The sequence below is a fragment of the Hakea prostrata genome, chromosome 7 (assembly GCF_041222555.1).
Source record: "Hakea prostrata isolate BN-2017 chromosome 7, UWA_Hpros_2, whole genome shotgun sequence".
NCBI lineage: Eukaryota > Viridiplantae > Streptophyta > Magnoliopsida > Proteales > Proteaceae > Hakea > Hakea prostrata.
This window is the reverse complement of record NC_142606.1, coordinates 19,005,841-19,026,998: the sequence shown is the minus strand read 5'-3', so window position 1 is coordinate 19,026,998 and position 21,158 is coordinate 19,005,841. Positions and strand designations below refer to the sequence as shown.

The following is a 21,158-nucleotide window of genomic DNA, read 5'->3' as shown; positions in this document are numbered from 1 at the left end:
TGAATTTGAGTTTTGGTTTTAGGTTGCTGGGGAGACGGAAACGAAAGCACAGATTAAACTTAGATTCAAGACGGCGGCTGGGAAGGATGTGGTGTGCGTAAGGTCGTTTCAGTTGACTCAGAAGGCGTCTAAGATGGAATACAAGGCAATTGAGAGCGTTTTGCAGACTATTAACCCACATACCGGTGAGGTATGACTACATGAGGCTTATGCCTTTTGCTGGCGTTGGGCTTGGGTCTTGGGGTTTAGTGTAGGACGTGAACTATACATTAAAACCCTACTCAATTAGGAATTAAAATTTTCATCTGTTGTTTCTTTTTAACAGAATAAACCCTCAAATACAATAAGTAGTAAATAGCAACAAGGGCCAAAACCCACAAAGCAGCCTAGGCTATTTTGGTTTGCTCCTTGATACATGAAGTTCCGGGTAATCATTGTTTACAGGCCTTTATATGATACAAAGACATGCTTGTTGAGTTTATACTCCATCCCTTCGAAATTTGAAACAAGCATTTCCTTGTACAAAAATCGTAGTTATCAATATTTGCCGGGAGTGTGCAGGAGCATGCATGGTTGTTACAGTGTCTAGGTAAGCAAGGAGTCAAGGGAGGTTGGGAAATCAGGACGACACTAACCAAGGCAACAAAGGCGAATCTGGATGCGTAGGCGCCACCAAAGTGCCTGGATGTGGCAATGCCTTGACACCTATACTTTGGAGTTCAGATTTCAGTGCGCTGTTGCATCTGCTCGTTGACCAAATATAGTTGTCAACACACTTGGGACATTTTGACAAAGCTGTTAGACATAGTAGATATCTTATCAAGATATAGTCAACTTTTTGAGTTTTTAACCATGAAAAAGGAATAAATCATTAGTTATCAAGAAATCTTGAACTAGCCTGTAACAGAAGGGTGTGTTTTATATGTTGTTTTTCAGTTTATGTGATTTGCCTTCTTGGAGTGCTAAAACATTTTACCCTTCTTTTGTATTTTAATAAAGGATCTTCCTCCATGTAACCATGATAGATTATTAACTATCAACATAAGGATTTTCACCTTTTTTCTTGAGTAAGGAGGGACAGTATAGTGATGAATAATAACTCCCTTTCCACTCAGTCATAACTACTGTAGGATTACATAATGACTTGTTGTCTTTTTGATCCATGACAGAACCTGAGGGCTCAGCTTGGTGGTACAAACTGTATGGATATATACTTCAGGCTAAAAATAATCATCTAAATAATTATTACTTATCAAAGAAAAGTGTTTTTTTCCTTCTTTTAATAAAAACCGAATACAAATACTGTTTATCACTTAACAATGAAGAATTATTGATTGTTTATATTTGTTCCTTACAGTTACTACTATATTTAGAATTATAAAGAGTAAATGAGATTAATCTTGAAACCATTATCCCTCATTGATTTAATTCACATTGGATTGTTCAAATGAGCTGCTTGATTTATTTTCTATTGTTCTTTATGTATGTGCTGGTTATCCGTAATTTTTTTTGTTCTTGATACTAGGTATAGTTATGGCTGTGCCAAGTGTTTTTTCCTGGTCTGTTATATACACTACTCTATGTCTCTCTTACTTTTTAACTCTAATGGCTATTCCAAACTGCAGAAGGTTTGCCTCAGCTATAGATGTGCTGACATGGATAGGGAAATTCCTTTTTTAATGGGCATTTCAAAGGCCATATTGGAAAATGTCATATTTGTGCATCAAGATGAGGCTAACTGGCCATTGCAAGATCCTTCAACATTAAAAAAGAAGTTTGATGATATCTTCTCTGCTACTCGGTAATCGCTGTTGTCTCATTCCTTTTGGGTGTAATTTTGACTTGTGTTATTTATCAATTGTCACCCCCCAAAATGTACCACTGGACTTCTTTAGCATATGTGCATATATTATTAGTGACTTGTTGATGACATCATCTTTACAGTTTAGTACTTTGAGCAATGTGGAGTGCTAGTCTAGCTGAACAGACTAGTGGATAGGTAGAGAATCTATTGGCTTGTGTAAAAGTCAGATTGTTCATCCTGTCAGTGGACATCTTTTGCTATTTTACTCATTGTAGACATAGTGAGCAATGTGGCTTACCTGCTTGTCCAATTGCGAGACCAAACTGGTCTAGGTTATGACTTTTTCTATTTTTATCCTCAGGGGTCCCAATATTGATTTGGCCTGATTATTGTGTACATAGAATACTGTTTCGAGGCTGAAATTTTCCAGTCAAGGATGATGTTGTTCAGACTAAAGGAAGCTGCTACTCCACGGATATTTAGTGTAGTTGACAACCCAGAAGTGCACATCATCCTTCATACATTTTGTTAATTCCTTTGTTGGGTACTTGAAAGCATGTCTTCATTTTTTGCTGGAGTTATCAGTTACTAGTACTACCAATGTTTAGCAAGTCATGTTGTATTTTTTTTGGGGGGGGGGGGGGGGAACGTTTGCCACTGTTCCCATTGACATTCTAGTCCATAACATTCACTTGACATGAAAGTAAAACATTCTCCCCGGTTGCTGTTCTTTATGTGGCCTCTTCGTTTGTACTCTGCTCTGGGTGGGTTAACTCCTCTTGGAGGAACAATGGTGTAGGGGGAGAAGGGTTTGATGGTGGATGGGTCCCTCCTGTGGTCTTGGCTCTGATTGTTTTGTTTCTTTTGGGCCAACAAGGTTTCAGCTTATAGGGCTTTGTCAAACTCTGGTCCTAAGATCTTGCACATCAGTAACCTCAGAACCACCTAGATTTCATACTTCAAGCCAAGTCTGAATTGGGTCATTGTCTGTATTTTGCTCTCCCTAGTCCCTGCTCTCGAGGCCAAGGTATAAGGAGTCAACCTGTTGTATGTAGTCCACAACAGTCATAGTACCTTGCTTCAGGTTGTGAAATTGCCCCTATAACCTGGTTTTGTAGTGCTTTGGTTGGTAGCTGTCTGTCAACTCCCATCTCTTTTGGTTCCAGGGTGTGAGCTATCTGCCTTAATAGTATAGCTCCCTCTCCATTGTGTTCCACTGATCTTTAGCAGCACTTACTAACTGGGTTTTGGCTAGCCTCATCTTTCGGTCCTTGGGCAAGTCATATCACTTGAAATAGTCATCTGGAGCAGCTCTCTAGTCGTATACCTGTGGATCTAAGGATCCATTGAACTCCTTGATTTCAAGTTTGACTTTTTGATGGTTTCCTCTTCTTTGGTCCTGTCCTCCGTTGAAGTAGGATTCAATGTGCTCTTCTAGGGGAACTGGTGTCTGGTGGCTTATCCCTATTCCCTAGTGGTGGTCTTTCATTAGTGTATCTGTTGTATATGAGATTGGCATGCCTGGATTCACGGGTATGGCAATTCGTCTCTCTATCTTCCCTGTATCCATGAGCTGGGGCATCTTCTCTGTGCCTATAGGGTTCACTGGTCTCTCCACAATGAGAAATTACTACTTGAAAATCTACCTTTGGGGGTGGAGGGGTAGGTGGCACTTCTTCCCTACGGTCTTGTTCCAGTAGAGTCACCAGACTCACCCTGTTTGTCAGTCCTTGCAGTTGGCTAGTACATCTGCTTGGGTGTTCTGTGTACTCTCAAATTGTTTAGCTAGTGCTGATTCGTCCGTAGCTCTATACCACTTGATGTAGCTCCCAAGTTGAGGGCCAATCTTCAAGATCACTTAAATTGAATTCAGCAGTAAACTAGGGTTCAAGGTTATGGTATAAGGGCTGTTTTGATGGATCTAGGGTTTGGAAAAGGGTAGGCAAGATTTGGCTAGGGTTATAAGGGGCTAGGTTTATTGAAATTCAAGTATCAACCTTGCTGTAATTTTTATTTAAAATTGAAAATCCAAGTCTAGGGTTTGGGAAAATTAGGATTTCTAGATTTAGGGTTCTAAGGGCTGCAGAGTTCCTAATTGGGGTTGAGTGCAGGGGGGAAAGAGGGGAAGATGATCCTAAAAGGACTGGAAATTTGGTTTTGGGGGGTGGAGATTGGGAGATTTAGGAACTAGGGTTTTGGCAAGGAGAAGGAATTTCAGAAATCAGGTTTTGGGTGAGGTGATTAGGGCTAAGGTTGGGTTTGAAGGTTAGAGGAGGAAGGAGGATGTTGAATACTAGAAGGGGTGGGATTTGGATGAGTGGTTTGTGAGATCTAGGCTTTAGAGTTTGAGGAAGAAAACTATGGCTGCCGCAAGAAAGGAAAAGGAGGGGAAAAGAAGGGGAGGGGGTTCATGGGGATTGGGGCAGAACGATGGGTGTTGGTCTAGGGCTGAGATGGGTGATAGGGGTGGGGAATAGATGAGGAGAAAGGCCACCTCAGGCTAGGGGAGGATGAGAAAGAAGTCTGCGATGGGGGGCGGGAAAGAGGGGAGGAAGCGTAGGGTCATTAGTGGGGTTTGAACACTTGTTGAGGAGAGGGAAATTGAAGTATTGCAGAGAATAAGAAACACCAGCAGCCGAAGGCCTCCTCCTTGGAAACCCGACTCCAATCTATTCTCCATAAAAAACAGAGAGTTTATTTAGTAATTCATCAGCTCCTTGTTTACATGTGTGGGGCTATATTTATAGCGTTAAATTAAAGGATTTAGGTTAGGACTCACTTTTAGAAAACAAATCAAACTAGGACTTCTACTTTGCTTACGACTTGCATTCTACTAGGTACTCTTACTTATCTTAACCTAGGACGATTCAAATTACAAAACAAGAGTAGGGCTAGTCTCCAAGTAGAATTTGGACTGCAACTAAAGTATTCCTTCTCTAAGTAGGACTCCTAAGTCCTATTTTAGGTACCTTGGATGAATCATAAATGAAAAAGGTGAATAGGGGATGGCGTTTTCCAAAGAAATGAAATAGGGTGGATGAAGTGGAGAGGTGCATCTGGGGTCTTGTGTGATAGACATATTCCTTCAAAGCTCAAAGGAAAATTCTATAGGACTATTGTACAACGAGCTAGGCTATAGTGCAGGGTGTTGGGATGCTAACAAGCATCATAGATATAAACTCAGTGTATTTGAAATGAGGATGCTCAGATAGATGAGTGGTAAACTAGGAAGAATGAGATAAGGAATGATCAAATTAAGCTCTTCTGGGAGTAGCTTTGATAAGTGATAAATTACAAGAAAGTTGTTTGAGGTGGCACCACCACGTTCAATGGAGGCCTGTAAATGCCCCTATAAGGAGAAGTGATTTTCAGATTGAAGGAATTAGAAGTGTTAGGGGCAGAACCTAAGATGACTTTAAGAGAAGTGGTGAGAAAGGCTTTGCATAGCTTAGGCCTTGTATCTAGTATGACCTCAAATAGAGCTGATGGGAAGGCAAGAATCCATATTGCCAACCCCATTTGGTTGGGACAAGGCTTGTCATTGTGGTGGTGTCCCAAGGTGGTGAGGAAATGACCAAATTACCCTTCTGTAATTTCAGCAAGCTCCTTGGTGCGCCACTAGGGCCGTGTCCAAATTTGGAGGGACCCGATGCTTGCTGGATCTGGTTAAATCAGAGGTTCCCCTCTTTTGAGCTTCAAATGGTGAAGGGTGTTGATGTAATCTGAAAGTACATATGATCAATGATGTAGTTAAAAATCTACAATTGGGTCAAATTAGGCCTTGGAATACTTTATTTCAGGCAATGGGTGGGTTCCATAGACATTAGGCTTCTTATTTTGGCGTTTGTTGATGTAAATGGGCTTACATTTTTTTCCGATGAATTAAATGGGCTTAGATTTTAAGCCCCCATTAAGTGGGGTTACTGCTAGTAAAGAGGATTTGTAGTAAAGTTCAGCATTTGAGTCAGATTAGGATACTTAGTAGCTAGATGGAATTCTGTCTTGATTTTGTTTTCCTTGTTGACTATTTTAGAGTGACTAGGAGTTTTTTATGTGCCAAATTGAAGGATCTTGCTTTATTGGCCCTCATTCAAAATAGGCTACATCGGAGAAGTATTAGAGCTAGAGTGGGAGAAGAGTCCATCTTCTCCCTATCTCATTCTTCTTCTTTTTCAAAACTTGGGTGGTACTATGTTAAGAGTTTATGTCACCAGCACTGAGCTGTATACGCAATCTCAGGAACTGATTGATAGTTAAAAAAAAGAAAAAAAGAAGGGAGGATGCCGACGGGTCTGAGGCAGGTTTGGAAGGTCAGGATTGAGAAGAATGAAGCCAAATTTGACAATTTTGTTGAAGAGACTGGTAAGAGTTTCATTGAAATTCTAGGGATCATGAAGAGAATTGAAGTACCTGCCACACTAGGAGCTTCATACTTATTCCTTAAATTTTGGGAGTTGAAGACGCCCCATTAAAATAATTTGGATTCAAGATGCTATCATCAAAGAGCAGAGCTCGTGCATTGAATCCTTGAAGAGCAGATCTTGTGCATTAAGTCCTTGAAGAGCAGATTACCTATGTTGAGAACTACGAAAATGCCATTCATGGTTGACAACAATTCAGAGATTGAGTGCATTGAGTTCATGATCCTACCTGAATTATTTGAAGAGAAAAATCTGCGTCTTGTAGATTACATTCTAAATACTCGTGAGATGCCAGAATATCGTTTTGGCTGAAACTTGGGTTGTCAGTCAGAATTAGTTCCAGGTTATGTCAAGACCCTTGCACATTCAGTTGGACCACTTGTTTGTAATGTAAATGGTTCTGTGTTCTCGAGGACAAGCTAAGCAAGTTAGGATACCTCTAGGTAGACTTTTCTCTGGGTTGGTAATTTCTCAGTTTCTTAAGTTGCAACATGGAATTACATGTTAAACTTAGATGAGGTGTGATTTGTCTTTCTCAACTTAGCTTCTTTCTTTTGAATAGGCCACAAAGGTTCACTAAGTGTTGCAGCTAGTTAGACTGAAGACTGTAAGACCTTCCCACCAAATTGTTCTGTGTCCTTTACTCCTTACTCAGGATTAGGTTAAACATTTGATGCCAACGAACATCAAGTATCTAATCTCAGTTGTGTCTTGAAAGCTATTGTAAAGAATAATTCAGTAAAGTATAGCCTAAACCAAAGTGAGTTATAGGCATCAACACTACAAGGAATACATACATCATTTGCTATTAGTAGATTGTGGTGTTTGTGGTTAGGTTGTCAATGTATGAGCTTCCCACTTGGTACCAGTCAAAGATAAAGATACTTTCAGGGTACAATATCTGATAAAACATTGTCATCTTAGGTTGAATGCATCTTTCTTTCTCTCTAATGAAATTATCTGTATTTGAAGTCCAAGTTATTATTAGAGCATTATTTTGTGACTTACGGTAACATCTGTTTGATCAGATATACAAAAGCCTTGGAAGTCATAAAAAAGCTTCACAAGGAGCAGGCTCAAGAGATAAAATCATACAAACTGAAGCTGGAGAATCTCCAGACCCTGAAAGATGCTGCATATAAGGTTTTTTTTTTTTGTGCACGCGTGTGTGTGTGAGTGTGTGTGTGTGTGCGTGCGTGTGTTGTGTTTTGTGGATGGATAATGGAAGACTGACAACATTTTATAACTTAACTCTATTATTTTTCTCTCAAAATCTCATCAAAAGAATTCAGTGATTATCTTACCCATGACTGTCTGATTAGTAAAGAGGCTAAGAGGTACTTTTTATTGTAATGGAGTTCGTTCACCCATCTCATCATTTTGGTGAAGTGCTTGGGTTAAATTATTTTTGCTGCTGTTTGTTACTTTTGAAATGCCTAAAAGTTGTGATTATAATTCTAATATCTTGTTTGAATTGGTTGCTGGATTGAATTGATGGGATTTTTTTTCTTCCAATTATTGCAACATTGAAATTCCATTTGCTATTTTGGTAGTGCATCTGCTGGAAAGTGCTGCTGAATTTTTTTTATAAGGGTCTTTTATTGTTTTATGTGCACCCGCACCCCTTGAAAAATTTGACCTTATATTTGCATCATTAAAAGTAATGGTGTTAAGTCCCACATAAAAGTTAAAAGTAACAGTAAAGTGACTGAAATACCCTTGCTTATGATGGGAAAAATAATGAAATTATGGTAAAATTATAATACTCTTGTCTTGTTCACCTCCCTTCTATACCGAACCTGATGGAAACCCCTAGCATGATCACTGTAGTTGCATCCACATTGTCTTCCTGCACACCCACTCCTGCCGCCAGTACCTTTTGATAAGTTCATTGCTGGTGAAAATAAGGTTTTTGCTGCACCTTTTCTTGTATTTCACACTCCCTAGATCCCCTAAAAACTTCCACAAAACAGTAAAAGCAATTTTTTTTTGTGAATTCTACACCATCAAAGCATTTCTTGCAAAGAAGTACAGCAACTTGTTCAGGATTTGCATTGTCAACTGATTATCTTTTGTTAGTTTTCTCATGCAACTCGTTCAAGTAATTTTCCACGTCCAATATGCTTTCAAGCCTCGAGGATGTGACGAGCCTTGAGTTTGATTCTACTGAATGATCATCGAATCAGCATGTAACTTTTCTTTTTTTGTTTTTGGTCAAGTCAGCATGTGTAACTGGAATGAACCGATGTGTGAATAAATTAAAACTCTATTCTTAATGGAAGTTAGAACTTATGTGTTCATCTTTGAACACTGTTTGAATTGGCTTTGGGTGTGTAAAATGTTCATGTTGTTAAGACCGATTCCTTGGTTTTACTTTCTTTATCAGCTTTAGAAAGAAAAAAATGCTCTGATGAAAACCCGTGCACAAATCAACCTACACATGTCTAGCTAAATAAAACTAAAAAGACTTAAACTCTCCCTGATTTAACAGAAAATAGACTAATTAATTTAGAAACTAATATGAAAAGACTCATCTGCCCCTGACTTGACAGAATGAAATTTAAGTAGTAAACTAGAACCCTTTCTGGCATTCCTCTACTTGTGGATGTGGGTCCTTGGACCTGCATTCAAGAGCTAGTGATCATTGTTGTCAAAGCATCTGCCTAGGCGGCAAGGCAGTTGTTGAATTGCCTTATTTCCAACTGCTTTTTTGACGTGCAGATTTCCGGCCTGCTTTATTGCTTACGTGCTACTGTTTTGTCACCATGTGTGCTGTATTGCCACCTAGGCACTAAAGTGGTCAGTTTTTTGACATTTTGTGCATAATTTGTTTTGATTTTTTTTTTAAACATCAGATTTTATTCTACAAAGCCATATATGAATTTAATAGTTATTCATTTAGGATACGGGAATCAATGAATCATTAAATGGAGAATGATTTGCAAATCAAAATAACGTGATCTATTATTTTATCGTGTTCAATTAAAAAAAAAGAAGTGGTAAAAAATGGACATATCAAATTTTGATTCATGGTCATGTTATAATGCTTAACGAGATGAACTTCTGTTTGTGTTTTTTTGGGTGTGATTTTTTATATTTATGACTCTTGAGTGTTTCTTTAGCTTATAATATTAATTTATCAGTTTAAAAGTAGTTGTATTGAAAAAATTTGCCCCAACCGCTTTGGTCACGGTATTGCCGCCTAGGCTTTGGTTTATCACCTAATCGCCTAGGTGGTGCCCCAACTGCTTTGTGGTCGCCTTGACATTCATGCTGGTGATACCTAAGAGGCATATGATACCCTACTTTCCTCTTTTCTTAAACAATTAGAGGCAGGTCCTCTTTTCCTACCTTCCTTTCTATATCTATGATCTGTCTACCATTCTTTTTTCAAATATTGAAACCACCATCTCACTGTTGATGGATTCTTTAAAGTTTCAGATCAGAGTTTTGTGTCAGTCCAAGTTCTATTACAGAAACATCTCTTCTTTGTTTCCGTTCTATATTGGTCACAAATTTACTGATGTAATTACTATTTTTGGTTCATCTGAGTTTCATAATCTGGTTTCCTGTTTCTGACACTGACGCGACTTGCTAATTTTGCATCTCCTTGCTTTTTGCCAGTTGTTAGTATATCTGGACTTATTTGAATTTTGGTTTCTATTTTCTATCTTCAAAAGCAATGGGTCACTATTTGGAAGCTTACTGTTTTCGGAGTTTCTAATCAAGGATATGCTATTTGGAAGTTGCCAAAATTCTAGTTTCTATTTCAGTCCTGAATCTGTAAGCCTTTGGTGGTTAGGATACTCCATTAGTCTGAAATTGTATTTCTGAACTTTGAGTTGTTGTGTGACCCAAAAAGCACTGATCATGATCAAATTTTGAAACCTAGTTGGGTATTGAGTAATTACCTTCACCAAGTAAATTCCTTGCAGTAGAGAGTTGCAACTCTAGAAGATGCAATCTGTAAATCTTTTCTACCATGAATCATAAGATATATGTGGATATGGGAATTGACATATGTTTTCTATAGATCTATCCTTGCTTGAGCTGGATGATGAAAAATTATTGTTGGGAAAAAAGCACACTACTCTGCCTCCATTACTTTTCCGGCGTCTCTTCTAAGACAGGTCAGATGCAGTGGGTGCGACAGATTCTGCTTTCAGGAAAGGTTTCTGATGTATAACTTTGTTTGGTGACCCTTTTCATTGGGTTGGGGGAAGATGCTGCAAGCCTGAGATATCTTTCCTTCTTCTCTTTTTATTTTTTTATTTGGGGGGGGGGGGTTGGTGGCCAAACACTGTTTTCTTGGGCTATTGCTGCAGGACTGGGGTGTTCCTCTTTTTCTATTTGGCTTTTCATTGTGTTTTCTCGGGGTAGTGCTGCAAGAGTGTGAATTTCCTTTATTTAATTAATTGATTATTATTTTTAAAAATTGGCCTGCCATTTTGTTTTCTGTTCATACACATTCCATTGAGCTATTTTGTCAACTAATGATATAATGATCATGCAATAAGTTTCTCTCTGTTTTGTTTTGAATATCTTTGGTTTGATAACCTGCTTGAAGTTCAATCATGGTACATGCGCTGTGTACTTGACTTTAAAAAGCATTTTCTTTTAGTTTTAATATATGATAATTCAGTAATTAAAAGAACACATTTCCACCACTCTGAGGTTCGTTCTTGCAGCTTCGAGAAAACATTGCTCAGAATGAAGAAAGTTCTGAGTCTGTAAAAGCTCAAATGCATGAGTTAGAGAAGAATGTACAAGGTTTGGAGGCTAAGATCCACCATACAGAAACAATGCTAGAAGAGTTGAAGAACCTACAGGATCAGATATCTAAAAAAACTGGTGAAAGAAACACAATATTTAAGCAAGAGCAGGATCAATATGCTTCTCTTGAGGAGGAAAATGAAGGTTGGGATGGCATCAAGAATATGTATTTGCATGATTACATCCATGGCCTCTATAGAAGGTTTATATGGGCACAATTGCTTTAATTTTTTAAACTTTTGGGTGATTTTACTATGTTCCCTCTCTTCTTCAGACACTGATGAGGAATTGAAGGAGTGGCAAACCAAGTTTCAAGAAAGGATTGCACTAGTAGAAAAAAAAATTGGCCAGTTAGAGAGAGAGATGCATGACACAGAGAATAGATGTTCTTTTCTGGTGGATACAATTACCAGTTCCAACCAGGAGATTGGCAAGCTGCAACATGAAGCTGAGGTACTTTATCTGCCTAATGTTTTTGTTCCACTAATATACCTAATAGATTCCCAAAGGTTTTTTAATTAATCCCTTAGTTTCTTGTTTCAGGCTCATACATCATTGATGCAAAAGCAAGATCTAACCATTCAAAGGATTTTTGCAAAACATAATTTAGGGTCTCTTCCAAGTGCACCTTTTAGCCACGATGTTTCTTGTAACCTCATAAATCGAATAAAGATGAGGTTGATGGATCTTGAGAGGGATTTGCAGGATAAAAAGGTAGATATGTCTGTGCTGAACCATTTCATGAGAGGCTGCATTTTCTGATATTTTAGTCGTGTCAGATACCATATTCTACTTGTTTTCACTAATACCTGTACATACTTTCCCCCTCATATTCTATGTTAAAATGCATGCCCTAGGGTTTTTTCTCACTTGTCCCATCTTTTCAAACTTCTTAGTGATTTCCTTTGTTTTTTTATTTACATCTCTTGTAACTTGTAAGTTAATAATTTCTTTTATATGATGTTGAGTTTCAATTTGCAATGGACTTATTGCAGAAGTCAAATGAAGTAGAACTCAAGGTATCGTGGGATAGTTATGATGCGGCAAATAAGCATTTCAATGAAATAGAACTCCAGAAGCGTAATAAAATAGAAGCTAAGGTATTCCTGGAAACATTTGATTGTTATATTTTTGTAGAATCCCTTCTGTCTGAAGATGGATTTTGATATTGTAGTTATGTGTCAGGAAGGAATATTGAGTTCCATTAAGAAAACTGAGAATGCCCGGGATCTCGAGGAACAGCAACTTCTCAACTTTAATCTGTCTCACATTGATGAAAATGAGAAGAAACTGGTGATTATTGTGTTTAGCTGTACTTGTGCTACAGTATTACCTTGTTCTGTATACATTTAGGTTATGCTAACTTTTTGTTATACTATATTTGCAGCAAATGGAGTATGAAAGAAAGGAATTGGAATTTGAGGGAAGAAAATTTGATGAAAACATTCGGCAGTTGTCAACACAAATATTTAGCTTAGACCAAGAAATTAAAGCTCTTAATTTGGAAAAGGACTTCGTGGCTCGTGATTCAGACAACAGAGTAAGACTGAATGTGAAGAAAGAGGAACTGGAAACGGCCAGGAAAAAACATAGGAAGATGCAAGTGACCCTCTCAATTTTATTTGTTGCTTATGATGCTTACTGAAAAATAAAAATAAAAGTTCAACGGTGTATTCTTATGCTGGGTGGTCTTGTATTGCATGCTGACATAGTTTATTTGGTTTCCAGAATCGAAGAACACAAGGATAAAATCCGGAGAGTGCTGAAAGGAAGGCTTCCTTTGGACAAGGATCTAAAGAAAGAAGTCACTCAAGCCCTAGAGTTGTCCCGTGACTTTATTTAACTTTTCATCAATTCACTACAATAGTTTTGATTGAATTTGTTGTTCCATGACGTTATTCAACTGTACAGTAAAATATGCATAATTGAATTTAGATAATTAAACTTCTTTCTAGAAATCGCACTGGACCAATGATCACAAATGATGGGATTATAGTGGCATGTTGCTGACTATGTGTTGTTTTGGTTCTAACAAATGCTTGCTAGTTTATTTTTGATTTTGGTTTCAATCCCAGTTGTCTTGCCAATTGCTTGTATTGTTTGGAGGGTTTGGTGTTACTTGCTGTTCTAAAAAACTCTGTAACATATACTGTAGATACAGTTAGAAAACATTTGGTCATTAGCAAAGAGAAGCTGCACAGATTTCTTCTGTCATTGTTTTGTGCAAGATTCGTTGATAATATATTCAGTTCCATAGGTCTAGACTCGAGCTATTGGAGGATGTAACTATGGAGTGATTCCTTATCACACTCACTGGGATTTCAGATCATTCAAATGATTTTCTTTTTTTGTAAGGAACCTGCTGAAGGTATCTAAGTAACTGGCATTCAAGTCTTGATTTGAAGACCATACGTCACGACCCCAGTTCCTAGGGCTAGGTGGGGCCCACCAAGGTTGTCAAATCGACAAAGCAACCAGGGTGATGGAGGGCTTGCATGGTACTAAAGCGACAATGAAGCGTGACTAAGCGGTCAAACCGTTCTAGTTCTTATTTTATTTTAATATTTGATCCAAATTTCAAAAGTTACATAAAATTCTTAGCATTTAAGTATGAAACATTTTGCAAACTTAATGAAAAGTTCATTCATATAAGCAATATATAAGGTTGGAAAATGAACATAGCCATTAACTTCAAGTCTTCAAACATAACAGCGTCAAAGTCACAAACCAAACTTTAAATCTGGACACTGCATCTTTCCCACTCAAGCCAACAGGAGCAAGTGCCTCTTGATCCAGAATAAAAATCGATAACACACCCAAAAGGAGAAAGAGAAAATGCATGTACCACACAGCAGTGTACCTCATATTGGATGCAAAATTGAATGACAATACTATAATATGAAACCTGAAAAACTATATTGGCATAGACTTAAGATCCTGCAGAAGGAAAACTGCTGAAAATCTCTATATACTAGACTTAAACAGAAACCATTTTGTTCTAAGTTCTAACATCAAAGCATGATCGGTGAAACCTGAAGAACTAAGCACAAATTCTACTGCTTATATGCTACTTAACTATTTAAGGTTAAGAATTCAGACTTAGAGATTAGAGAAGAAGAAGAAGGGGGGGGGGGGAATACACCTAAGGAAAACCTGACGTCACCTGAGAAGAAGACAGTGCTGGAGAGGAAGACCGCTGCAATCTGCAACTTCTTCTGACCAGATTAAGACCACTTTACAAGGGGGAAAAAACCAGAAAAAAAAAAGTCGGAGAAAGAGGGGGTGACTTTTCTTACCTTGACTGGAAGTGAGAGATGCCAGGAAGTGAAGGAACAGAGGAAGAAGTGAAGAACTGAAAAGGCCTGCAACTCTTGGCGATGACAGCTTCATAGAGGCAGTGACCTAAATCTTGATGACTTCACTTAGCTTCAACGAGAGTGAGAGATGCCACTGCAAAATCTTGTGAAGAGCAGAGGGTTTGAGAGAGAGTAGAGATGATCGTTTTTGATTCAGGAATTTAGGTTTCTTACTTTTTTTTGTTCTCTTTTTTGGTTTGATTCCATGTATCATAGTTAGTATAAGTAAACCAATAAAATCTTTTTGATTGGAATCACCTGGCTGCAATTATTATTCTATATCATTGATTTGGTATCTTTTATAAAAAAAAGGTTAGAAAGAAAAGAGACCAAAAAAGCGATCGGTTGGCAGCCATGGCATCCAATGCGCCTGCCTGGACGCCTTGGTCAACAAAGCGAGTTTTTTTGATTTCAAATAAAATGACTGTCACTTAAGGCTTTTTTATACCGTTAAGCGATGCTTTGACAACTATGGGGCCCGCATCACCTTAACCATATTAGGGCATGTGGCAGTTCACCTTACTTGTTTAACCTATTGTTAGAGTATTAACATCACAATAAGGAAACATGGGTAGAAAGGAGGAAGTTGAAACACTCTAGCTGATGGCACCTATCCTACTTTTGCAATATATGTAGAGTTCTAAAGTGCCACCTTAAATTGCCACTATCCTTGTACTTTCATTAGAGCTGGATACAAGCATACACCACAAGATAAGCTTTATTTACTACTGAACTAAATAAGAAACCATCAAAAAGAAACCATCACCTTTGTGTTAACCCCGTTTTCATTATTCTAGACTTGGGCATCTGCTGACAATAAAAATAATGAGCTTCACAAGCCCAATAAGCATTATACGCAACTATACAAGCATCATGGTGTATTAAACAGACATCTCTTTCCATTTTTCCTTATAGTGAAAAGTGAAAACTTCAACTCAACTCTATTGTCATAATAGTATCTCTTCTCAATTCATTTACTTTCATTCCCTCTTAAGTCTTAGACCCAAGTTTCACCTATAGAGAGGATACCTCAGTCTAATCCACACAAGTGGCATCTGTCTCAGTCTTGAGCGTTCCCATATTGGGTTCTCAATTTCAGGCTCTTGGCACAAGGCCTGGTATCCCTCGTTGGTAGCTATCATCGGCCTAAACCTTATCTTTCCATTTTGCAGTCTTGCTTTATGCCCTCCCATTTGGGTACACTAGGTACTAGGACTTCCAAAAGCTGTGCTCGTCAGCACAATAGCTTTTATTTATTTTCAGTTTTTTTCTTTTGAGATTTTCAGTTTTAGTTTCATTGATGAACTCTCCTCTTTTAAGTGCAAGGTATAACTAGCATGGATCACTTAACATGGTTCCTAGAGAAGCAATTGAACATGGATGAATGGTCCTAATTTATACCATGGCATCTTAACATTCCATCCAACATCAAAAGGACATACATAAGTGGCAACCATTTCAATCTTAGAGCATGATCAGATTTAACAATCTCATTCTAACATGCTTATTGAACATAAAACAACATTACAAAGAAAACATCCAAACACCAACTTAAGTTGATACATATTACTTACCCAACCTTTCCAGGGTCAAGTATCAGTCCACTCTCTTTGTTGGCAGCACCCTTCCTATAAGACATTTCATTTCATTCCTTTAAGTCTACAACTTCAACAAGAGTAAGATTACATTAGGGTCCTTAGTCTTAGTGTCTAACCCCTTTTTCATTCAATTTTAAAACTCGCATTTACTTCAGCATTCACTTTGGGGCTCATAGGAAATAAAAAACTAGGTCAAATGGGGCATTTGGGGACCCGAGGTAACCAAATGTGGCTGATGTAGAGGGGCACCAAACAGCAGCTTTCCACTCATTGCTGTCCTGAGTCTCCTAAAAACCCTAAACTGCATCTTGGTCTTGTGTGCATGGGTCCTTACTCAGATCCTTTTCGAATTTGAAAATTTTTCATTTCAATGACATTTGTAGCCCTTCTAGCCCTTTCTAAAATGATATGATCATACAATTTGGAGTTACAATAACAAAGTTTTGGTCCAAACACTGTGCGGGGGTCAGTCTGCCAAAACAGAATTTCAACCCTACCTTTCATTTTGTTTTAAAACTCGGATTTGGCCATAACCATCTTAAATCCATCAATTTAACACAGTTGCTACACTCATCATAGGAGCGCAAAATCCTAATCTCATACAGGGTTCAAGTATTACCTTAGTTATGAGCTCAAATCAAGCTGAAAATCCTAGTGTGTGCAATTCTGAATCCTTTAGGCTCGGCTTGCATGCTTAAGTTCAATCTCTATTTTTCAAGTCTGAATTTGCTCCTACTAGTCTATGATTCCCTCCTCCAGCTCCTCTTCTCTCTTTGTCTAGCCCTCAATTGTTCTCTCTTTTTTCCTTTTCTAATAGAATGAGCTTTAGGGCTCATCTAAGAAACAAGCTCAGCTTATATAGTTTGGTTCAATCATGACACAAACCAACCCATAGGACTCTCTTTAAACCAAAATTGGAATTGCACCCTTCAAGGAACCATCTTTCAACCGTATAGGTTCCTTTGATCCAATTTTTCCATTTTTATCACATTTACTCACTGTTAACAATTAATTAGACTTGGGTCAATGTTACTAAGTTTGGTTCACAATCTAAGGGCCCCAGATACCAGTTTCTTTAAATAAACTACCATTTCATTCATTCATGTTACCTGGTTCCTGGCTTTGGCTTATTCAGTACATTCCTCCTCTGGAACTTAACAATACCACATTCAATATTATTAAATAGTACAATTCAAATATGGGGCTTTACATAATATAAATAGTTAAGAAGGTTTTCTTGATCTGACTTAAAAAGGTGCTGGATTTGGAGTTCTTTTCCCGAAAAGGAGCTTTTCTTGTGGTCTGTCAAGCTCTTGAATATGATGCTGTTGGTTTTGACTATCTGGGTCCTTGTATTCCGTGGGGGTAGTGGCTTTTATTTTTAAGATTGATGTAGAAAATGGAGAAGTTTATGCGGGTTGTAAGTTTTAACTTTATCATAAGATGATGAGAGCAGTGGTGATGTAGCCTTAAGTGAATGAGAGCCAGTTCTTCCTAGGTCTAGATGATTAATAAATAAGGTTGACTGATTCAAGCTGCTGTTTTGGACCAAAACAGAATTCTGACTTGGAAATTGAACTCTCAACTGAAGCTTTCTTTTCTGATTTATAAATCTTAACTGATTTCCCAAATATATGCTGTATGTTTTTACTTTTTGGTATGACAAATTACTGACTGAACTTCTCAAGTCTGGGATTTAGGTTAGGGTTTAAAGGGGACTCAAATTGGGCCTCTGTTTTGGGGTTTAGGAGTCTCGGATGGGGTATAACAGGGACTGATTTAGGGTTCTAAAGGGAAACTTAGGCCTTTATGGAACTAGGATTTCTAATAATAGCTATGTATTATTATATTTTTAACTTTATGCGGTGGCTATATTGCATGTATCCTTTACTTTTTGCTTTACACATTCCTGTTATATTTCGCTTTTGTCTTTTCAATTTTCAGTACCTGGTGTCTAAGTCCATTTTAAATTCCAAGTGTAGTCATCCTTGAAAGGTTTTCTTGTTTCTATTCATCTGAATGGATGTTAAGGTGATCTGGTGAGCTTTATAAAGTACCATTGTGCAGAGTTTGTAGGAATGTTTACTTTTTTTAGACCATATATTTTTCTCAATGCATTTGCTTTTATACTCACTAGGGTATCATTTGTAGAGCAGGACCCTCAGAAAGGAGTTCAGTGATTTGGATTCAAAATACATTGAAGCAGATAAAGAGGTGAAAGTGGGGAAAACAAAAATTGAAGATGTTGAAAGTTCTTTATCCAAATATCAAAAGGAAATGGTTGGTAAGTTTTGTTCTCCCTTGAACAACTTCATTAGTTGGGGGATCATGCGAAGTTCCGTGAGGACTCCCAGCTTCTGGGATAATTGCTGCTTCCTGATTCCTTGGCCTACTATGTGACATTTATTGGATTGTTTCATTGGAGATGTGAATGAATTTAAGTTTATCTGGATGTGACCCATATCGAACTTGTTTGCTTCATATCTGGTAAGCATAGAATCGACCTGAAAAACATCATAATTCAGACCTTATTATTATGACATATATGCTTCTCTAATCTTCAATAAGAAGTCTTAAATAAGATTTGAGGAACACCTGGGGTGTCTTCAAGGGGGAACCAAACAGAAAATGAACAGAGAGTACTGAAGAATTCCAAGCTTAACTGGCCTGAATGCCTTATTGCTCTTCTTTAGTTTGGGTTTTTACCTTTTAGAAGTAGAAAAAACACCCTGAAACTGACCCGACCGATCGAATGAACTGATTAAAAAATATTGATGCAGGGCTATTTAAATTTAATTTTGGTCATGTTTCAGTATTTTGTTTGAGATGAGCCTAAGTTTTGGGTTTTATTGTTTAATTGTTGTAAACTTGTAATGAGCCGAAAGCCTGAAATATAAAGCACGTGAGGTTTCTAAGGGGGTTCATGAAAATTATTCCCTATTTTGGGGTCCCATATCTGGATTCATCAGGAAGTTAGCAATGTAAGAGTTTTTGGTAAGAGCTGCTTTATTTATTATTATTATTATTTTTTTAGTTTATAAATTTTTTTGCTTATTTAAAGCAAGTGTGTTATGGAGTCGCTATGAGAGGCAACTCTGGAGTGTTTAAAAGGGCGTATCCAGTGCACAAGGCTGAGAGGGTCATAATCATAGTTGTTATGACGCCAAGGCAATCTAATGCGTTTTAGGGCAGTTGAACCATAAGGCGGCAAGGTGCATCCAAATGTGGGTATCAAGTTGAGTATTGCTTCGGAAATTTATTATTGAGCCTTTTTTTTTTTTTGGGGGGGGGGGGTTTTCAAATAGGAGATATTTCCTTATCTATGAATAATATCTTAAATAAATGACATATCAAATATGAAAAGAGTTTCTTATCTGATTTTTGGTATAAGTAAATGCCAGATTTTAGTTTGATACTAATTAAACTAGTGCGGGGCACCCTACAATATGGCAGCAACCGCCTAGGCCCTTATGGATCAGCCTGGACGCCTAAGCAATTGGCGACGCCATGACAAGTATGGTCATAAAGTATGCAGCCTTGCCTCTGCTTTCACGAAGAGGCTCTTTTTAGACTGAAACCCATGACCACTTGGTCATAATGGAGCAACCTTAACATTGTGCCAAGCCTCGTCCTTAAATTTGAATGTTTACAGCTTATAATCCTACAATTTGGAATTCAAATGAATTCTTTTGGTTTGGCAGTTGCATTACTTGCTCTATTAGCTCCTCTCTCTTCCCTTTTTTTCTTCTTCTCCCATCCCATTGTTAGTCTTTTCTCATTTACTTTTTTCTTTTCTTCTCTTCTTTCATTCTATCTCTCCCCCTTCTTCCATGGTAGGATGAATCCTCCCCCCCCCCCCCCGCGTGCGAAAAAAACAAAACAAATAAAGGGGGGGGGTGCAAACCACCTTTTTCCCCCTCATTCTATTTCTTTTGAAACTTCAAAATTGATAGCCTTTATTCTCTCTCCTCTTATCAGTTTATTCAAACTTCAGATCCATCTTTTTCTTCCCCTGTTATTATTCTTCCTACACCCATCAACCACCCTTTCTCTTTCTTTTCCACCTCATCAGCTTCAATTAATGGATTAGTTATGTCATTGTTAAGGGTTAATCTGAAAATTAGTGATTCACTAGTTCGGATATGTTAATTTGTCCTTAAAATCTGATTACTCTCTGTTATTTGTGACCATTGGCTTTGACCCATATCAAGTTGTTAGAGCAGAATCTTTCTCATTTTATTTAGTGGGACCATTACTCATAAACAAATCAGAGGTCTTTATGAATGTGATTAGTCTGCTTCATTTTGATGAAACAATATTCAAGCCTTATTTCAACTTAATGAGGTCAGATACATGGATCTAGTAGGATACCCCTCACCCGACTGCTGCCCCCGCCCCCCAGAGGAAGAAGAAGAAAAGAGAGAGGTGGCAACAAGGGTTTAAGTAAAAGGTGCTGATAGAAAATTGTAAGAAAATGCATGCTTGAACTTCTGGGAAGAAATGTGGGTCGAACCTACATGTTGCAGGTTTAGCAGCCATCAAACAGAACAAAAAAAGGGAAAATAGGAGGAACTAGGTCCCTGACCTGAGAACTCACCTGTGGAGCACTTGATTGGCCAAGAAAGTGACACTGCCCAGCAGCTTTGGAGGTCCCTGACCTGAACATTAATGGAGTTCAACTTTGGTTGACTCTCCAGAAAAAAAATATGGCAGCTTTTGAAGCCTTGAAGCAATTCCATTTTATCAAATAAAAGAACTTCTTTGTTCCTCACATGATTGGTTTATAAAAGGCTAAACAGCCATACAAATAGAGTACAGACCAAACTGGAAAAACAGAAACAAGCCCTACCTAGCCCCTAATGCATTCTAAGACAAGTATCATACCTAATCCCTGACAACCTTGTTGACTGACAACTGACTTTGAGCTCTCTTAGAAAAGCTTTTAAAACAAATCTCTATATTGGCTCTCCCATGTTTGGAGGCTATTCTAATTACTCAATCCTTGTTAAGTGACCACTTCAGTTGTCACATGATCACTAAAAGTGACTCAAAATAAAGAAAATTGAATCACAGGCTGGTCTAACCAAATTCGAACAAAATTTTTTAAATAAACTAAACTGACTCAATTTAAAACAAGTAAACAAATTAAAACAAAGGACCTAAAATAAAACTAAGTAGCAAATTGAACCAACTGGCTGGTTAAACC

The 21,158-nt window shown here is 37.8% G+C and overlaps 1 protein-coding gene across 1 annotated transcript in view; it reads left to right on the top strand.

The window, feature by feature from the left end:
• RAD50 (DNA repair-recombination protein (RAD50)) overlaps positions 1–21,158 on the top strand; it is a 70,291-nt gene that overhangs the window by 487 nt on the left and 48,646 nt on the right. Inside the window, exons 3-13 of the mRNA XM_089161287.1 lie at positions 23–190; positions 1,626–1,801; positions 7,254–7,368; positions 10,914–11,142; positions 11,273–11,451; positions 11,542–11,712; positions 11,994–12,098; positions 12,184–12,291; positions 12,386–12,597; positions 12,727–12,819; positions 18,109–18,236. Of these exons, the coding sequence (XP_089017413.1) occupies positions 23–190; positions 1,626–1,801; positions 7,254–7,368; positions 10,914–11,142; positions 11,273–11,451; positions 11,542–11,712; positions 11,994–12,098; positions 12,184–12,291; positions 12,386–12,597; positions 12,727–12,819; positions 18,109–18,236 (1,684 nt within the window). The remainder of the gene's footprint in view (positions 1–22; positions 191–1,625; positions 1,802–7,253; positions 7,369–10,913; positions 11,143–11,272; positions 11,452–11,541; positions 11,713–11,993; positions 12,099–12,183; positions 12,292–12,385; positions 12,598–12,726; positions 12,820–18,108; positions 18,237–21,158) is intronic.